Source organism: Sturnira hondurensis, unplaced genomic scaffold (genome assembly GCF_014824575.4).
Source record: "Sturnira hondurensis isolate 20B ecotype Veracruz unplaced genomic scaffold, ASM1482457v3 Scaffold0016284, whole genome shotgun sequence".
Lineage (NCBI taxonomy): Eukaryota > Metazoa > Chordata > Mammalia > Chiroptera > Phyllostomidae > Sturnira > Sturnira hondurensis.
This window is the reverse complement of record NW_028088915.1, coordinates 7,251,094-7,257,659: the sequence shown is the minus strand read 5'-3', so window position 1 is coordinate 7,257,659 and position 6,566 is coordinate 7,251,094. Positions and strand designations below refer to the sequence as shown.

Genomic DNA, 6,566 nt, shown 5'->3' with positions numbered 1-6,566 from the left:
ACTGCGCGCAAATGTGCGACCTTGGTCAGTCTGCCCCGCACCCTGACTGGTTCCGGGCTGCCTGCGCGCCTAGGTCGGGGGATCTGTCCTGCCCGACCCTGCTCCGCTGCTGGCTCTGCCTCTCTTACCGTCCATGTTGAAAGGTTCGTTGAAAGGTTCGTAGTTGTCGGACTTCCGTATAATTCTGTCTTCTGGTCTTTGGGTGTGTCCTATTTCTCCAAACCTTTGTTGTATTCAAACTTGGTTGTGGGAGAAGGCACAGTGTTTCCACCTATGCCTCCATCTTGGCGGAAATCCTATATTTACTATAATATTCATAATAATGTCACATGTTTCATATTTTATAAAATTCTAAAAGCTTTACATTAATTCCATGAATTAAATGAAAAATAAAACATTATTATTATTTTTAAAAAAAGATTCAATCATAACCCAAACTTAGAAAAATTAGCAAATGTTTAAGAGGTGGTTTCTGCTATAGTCTATACAAGAAAGAAAAAAATGAGACTACTTCTTAAAACTGAAATAAATCTGTAATTACAAAGTTTTAAAAAACTATACATTGACCTAATCAATGCAAAAATAAGTCAACTTGGAGTTTCAAGCCTGTCTGATTACATAAATAGTTACTGAAATCCATCTAAATTATCTGAAGAGCAGCTACACAAGCCAAAAGTCAAAATATAACCTAACTTCTATAGTTCTCTATAGAGGATCTTCAAAGCCTTACAGGGAGAAAAAGGTAAAAGAATGTTACACTTGACAAAAATATAGCCTTAAAGCAACAATTTTCAAGCATTTTCCCTCTTACAAACTGTTAAAGACCTGAAAAAATTTCATGTATGTGGCCTACATTTATCAGCATTTTCTGTATTAGAAATTAAAATGGGGAAACTTTAAACATACTAATTCATGTAAAAATACCAATAAACCTATTACTTGTTAGCACTTTTTGGACATAACTGTATTTTTCAGAGTAAGACATAGTTGGTGACAGAAGAGCGGCACTCTTTCAGAAGACAGCTGGGTTTTCCAAACTGCTATGCAAGCAGTCCGCCGTGATGTGCCATTTTAGATGAAGTATATGAAGAAAATCCAACTTTACACACACATACAGCTTGGAAAAGGAGGTGCATTTTAACATCCTCTTCTGGATTTACAAATAATTTCTAATACCAAAACCTGATAAGTGGTATTCTCTTAAGTGTTAGAAGAAATGTGGAATCTGAAACCTTATTAATCAACTTTTCATGCTGTTAGAATAAAACCTATCTTGTACTTTAAGTGGATCTTTAACATCCAGACAAGATTTTGTTAACATTGTGTAGTGGTCACTTAGAATAATGTTTCACTGAGCTATGCAGAGATTCCAAACACATACATTATATTTTCAAATTATATAATTTAATATCATCACCAATCCCATCAGAAAAGTCTCATAAATAGTCTTCTCAGAAAAGAACTTGGAAGCTGTCAAATTTATGGTGGTGGACATGAGTTTTCTAAATTACTAATTTGTTAAAAACTCAAATTTGTTCATTAGCAAGAAAAACTTATGGTTTCCTTGAAGCGTGAGGTTCACCTTGTTCGCATTAGGAAAATGTTGGCTAAACACTGGTTTGAATAAATAATCAATTTGTTTGCCAGTTCTATCAAGTAAAAATGGTACCCTACGAAAAAAACAAGTTCAGCTCACAACTCAAACACAACTGAGTTTCTCCAGACAGCTCTGAGACAGCAGAAGTACTTTATGTGTGCTTCCCATTTCGTCAGATTAAAAGGATGTATACTTACAGGTTGAAATGAAATAAAAGCACTAATTTGTATGAATTCATCAAGGAGATTCTTAAGTGGAAGTGGCATTTTTAAAATTTCAAATGTACAGCAGTGAAGGCAAGGGCTACCAATATAGTTTGCTACCAATGTATCTTGATATATGCAAAAATGTCAGCAACTTTACCCATCATCACTTTTGCAAATGTAAGAAAAACCTTAATATTAGTATGAAATAATTTTTAGCTAATAGACCCCCTAAAGTACCTTGTAAGACAGCAGGAATCTACAGAGTATACTTTAAAAAATTCCTGGTCTACCAAGTGTAGGGTTCCTATGTGAAGAGGAGTCAAGCTAACAGGATTGTAAAAACAGTTCCACTCTCAAACCAGACATCTACAGAATGACTCCAATTTTATGTGTTTATTTTGATCTCACTTGAAGAAATGATTCATTCTATGGCTTAACAGTTGCAAACCCACAGACATTACTAATTAGAGCTATCCTACAAGGTCTACGTGCTTAAGTAAAGTTATATTATGACAATCATACCTTGTCTATCAGATCTCGATTGACACAGTTGGGCAATTGCTGGAGGAAAGCATCTACTATGAGCTTGAGATGAGATCCAGTGCTGGCTTCTTCGTCCTCTTGTTCTAGTTTATAAGAATAAAAACATGAATTATTTGAGAAACAGATAACCTAGACAGCTTTTCTTACCCATGAAAAACTAAAACATTTTTTTGAGATATTGCCCTAGAAGGTTTGAGTAACTCCAGAATCACAACTCCAGGTCACTACTGCCTTTCAGATTTCAACAATAAAGCAGCAAACTTTTTCATTAGACAAAAAATCTTAGTCATAACTTGCATGTAGTTTTATAGTAAATCTGTTTTTTAAGCTACCCAACATTGTTTCCCACAAGTTTTCAGTTAATAGCACTCACTGCTGCCATCTGAAGGAAATCGAAAAGATTTTGATGGGAAAGGGTACTGCCAGATCACAGCACACCAGCATTCTCCTAGGTCACAAGTAAGGATGACAGAGATCATCTAAGTCCTTCCATGACACTTATATACGGACAGTGGAAAGAATCACCTTTCCCTCTGACATCAAGCTGGTATGATCTGAGCATAGGGCAGCCACTAGCCATGCCCACCCTCCCCCATGACATGGATAAAGAGAATTTGCAGGAGGAAACAATTAAACCAATAAAGGCAAAAGTAATAATGACAGAAGATGCCCTTCCAGATAAAGAATCCTAACAATATTTTCCAATATTAAATACAAAACATTACTCAATATAAAAATAGATATAATTATTAAAGATGAACTGATATACCAGTTGCCTTTTATCTCTCAACCATTCAGAATAACTCAAATACATTCATATTAATATTATAAAGATTATACCATAGAATTAAAATAAATTTAGAAAATGCTAGAAAGTAAAAAAGCATAAGATATATCTATTAAGACACTAAAAATTTAGATGATCACTAAGGCTCACAGTCACATATCATGAGACAGGCAATGTTGCTGTTCTCAAAATCCAAAAAAGTGATTATTTGGAAATAAAAGGAAAACAGGAATTAGCGAGTCAAGGTCTATATTCTTAGGCTAGAGTTTTGGGTAGAAAACCTAAAGAGAAATTTAAATTTGGGGAAAAATACTGTTTACCTTGCTCATCAAGAAGTTTCTTTGTAAGATCTTCAGCTTCATCTGCACCCTCTAACTCCAAGCTATCATCATTAATTTCTAGGTTCTCCAATTCAAGTTCCAATTCATCAGAATTTGATATCTCCTTATTATCCTTAGGTTCTTTTGCCTCTGTTTGAAGACAAAGAATCAGTGTCTCTAAATTAAAAGTTGCATTCAAATCCTGCTTCAAAAAAATAGGTAAGGATTCACAAAATTTGCACCATTTTCTTAGAAAAAAATATATATACCTGAGTATATATATTTAGGTTTAAATATATATTTAAATCTGAGTATAAATATATTTAGGTTTTATAAAATACATTATGCCCACTGAGAACCAACACCATTAATTCTTTGATTCTGTATGCTATCTGTTCACTGAAACAATGGATGGATGAATGAAGACGAATGGACATACATGGTATGTGGATTTGTGGTGGAGATAAGGGGTAACTGAAGTTGATTAAAGTGAAGTCAGATTAAGGAGGGCCTCAAACTCCAACAGGAGTTCAAAGTTTCTTTATTTACATTTTATTTATTATGCTATTACAGTTGTCCCAACTTTTCCCATTTTGTCCCCATCAAACCAGCACCCCTAGTCCTCAGACAAGCTTCACACCATTGACCATGTCCATGGGACATGCGAACAGGTTCTCTGACTACTCCATTTCCTATACTGTACATTACATCCCCATAACTACTCTGTAACTACCCATTTGTACTCCTTAACTCCCCTCTGCAGTTCCCCTTTTCCCTCTGTCCCCTTCCCATGTGGCAACCATCAAAACACTCTCTGTATCTATGATTCTGTCTGTGTTCTTCTTGTTTGCTTAATTTGTTTTTTAGATTCACTTCTTGATAAATAATGTATTTTTTTACCCTTTTATTGTTCATAGTTTTGATCTTCTTTTTCGTATATAAGTCCCTTTAATATTTCATCTAATGGTCTAGTGATTAATGAACTAAATCCTTTAGTTATTTCTTGTCTTAGAAGCTCTTTATCTGCCCTTTAATTCTGAATAACATCTTCGCTAGGCAGAGAAATCTTGGCTGTAGGGCTCTCATTTTATAACTTTGAATATATCTTGCTCATCCCTTTCAGCCTGCAAAGTTTCTTTCAAAAAATCAGTTGACAGTCTTATGGGAACTCCCCTGTAGGTAACTAACTGCTTTTCTCTTGCTGCTCTTAAGATTCTTTGTTTGTCTTTAACCTCTGGCATTTCATTAATGATGTATCTTGGAGTGGGCCTCTTTGTATCCTTCTTGACTGAGACTCTGTGCTTCCTGGACTTGCACGTCTATCTACTTCACCAAAAAAGTTAAGTTTTCTTTCATTATTTTCTCAGATAGATTTCCAATTTCTGGCTCAGATTTCTCTTCTTTTTCTGGCACTTCTATGATGCAAATGTAGAAATGCTTCAAGTTGTCCCATGGGCTGCTTCCATTATTCTCCTATGTTTGGATTATTTTTTCATCTTGTCGTTTCGATTGGGTTTTTTTTTTCTTCCTTGTGTTCCAAATCATTGATTTAATTCTCAGCCTCATTTACCCTGTTGTTGTTTCCCTGTAAACTGTTCTTTCTTTCAATTAGTGTAGCTTTTGTTTCTGGCTAGATCCTTTTTATGCTGGTGAGGTGCTAAGTTCTTTGAGCATCCTTATAACCAGTATTTTGAACTCTGCATCTGATAGACTGCTTTTCTCCACTTTGTTTAGTTCCTTTTCTTGAGTTTTGAGCTGTTCTTCCATTTGGGTCATGTCTCTTTCTCCTCATTTTGGCAATTTCCCTGTTTGTTTCTATGTATTATATAGAGTTTCTATGACTTTGTCTTGGTATTGTGGCCTAATGTAGCAGGTATCATTTAGGGTTCAGTGCAGAACCTCCCCCATTGCCCAGTCTGGGTACTTGAGGTGCACCCTTAATGTAATCTGAGTACACTCTCCTCTTATAGTTGAGCCTTGACTGCTGTTGGCAGGTCTGTGGGAAGAAATTTACCCAGGTCAGTAGCTGCAATAACTATCTGTGATTACTGACCACCAGCCTCCATCCCTCATGGAACATCAGCTGTGCGGGTGCAGGACAGTAGTGTGCCAACATATATTGTCCACACAGCCTCTTGGGTTTCCTGGGTGGTGCAGGCCAAGGTCAGCCCCCACCTGTGTTCTGTCCAAGGCCACTCTGCCTGAGCTATAAAGCTACCTGATATGGTTGCTACTTGTGCTAGGCTTGGAGATTCCCAAGCTGTGAATCTAGGCTGGCTGCTGCTAGTGCCAGATCTGGGTCACTTAGCAAGAAGTATGGGGGCTGAGGGCTCACTGAGGCCAAAATGTTCCCTGTTGGAGAGGATTTAGGAAGTTGTGAAGCATGAGCCAAGACCAGCCATTCATATAGATGAGCAGCCTGGATGGGCCCATAAGTTGGAGATGGGATGGAGTCTCTGGGTATTTCCAGGGCAGATCAAACAGTGTTAGCCAGGTTGATGAAGTCTCAGATATGGCACCAGACTGCTGGTTTTTTGCTCTATGGGAGGCAGGTTTAGAAAAGGGACAATGGCCTCTGTCTGTCTTTCTGCCTGGGAGAACGTTGTCTCCCAGCTTTCACCTTGATGCCAAACACTTCAGTTCCCCCCATATGTCACTGGTACCTTATGAGCTGCTTACCCCAGTGCTGGAGCTCAGAGAAAGTGAGTCTGAATAAGTCCATGTATGGGTTCTTTAAGAGAAACTGCATGGGACTCCAGAAGTTTCTCCCACCAACTCAATTCCCAATGGCTTTTGAAGCCAAAAGTTATAGGGACTTACCTTCCTGGCACTGGAAACCTGGGCTGGGGGGCCAGGTATGGGGCTGGGACTTCTCACTCCCAAAAGATCCCAAATTTTTTACTATCACATGTGGATGTGGGACCAGCTGTTCCACATCTCTGCCCTTTCTACCAGTCTGATGGATGTGGTTTCTTTAATTCTGTAGTTGTCAGACTTCCATTCGATTTGATTTCTGATGTTTCTGAGTGATGGTTATTGTATGTTTTAGTTGTAATTCTAATGTGGCTGTGCGAAGATGTGAGCTGTGTTTACCTATGCTGCTATCTTGACGA

The 6,566-nt window shown here is 37.5% G+C and overlaps 1 protein-coding gene across 2 annotated transcripts in view; it reads right to left on the bottom strand.

The window, feature by feature from the left end:
- UPF2 (UPF2 regulator of nonsense mediated mRNA decay) overlaps window positions 1–6,566 on the bottom strand; it is a 104,542-nt gene that overhangs the window by 57,157 nt on the left and 40,819 nt on the right. For both annotated transcript variants that reach the window (XM_037066012.1, XM_037066013.1), the window contains exons 6-7: window positions 3,454–3,603; window positions 2,326–2,429 (exon numbers count right to left, since the gene is read on the bottom strand). In XM_037066012.1, the coding sequence (XP_036921907.1) occupies window positions 2,326–2,429; window positions 3,454–3,603 (254 nt within the window). The remainder of the gene's footprint in view (window positions 1–2,325; window positions 2,430–3,453; window positions 3,604–6,566) is intronic.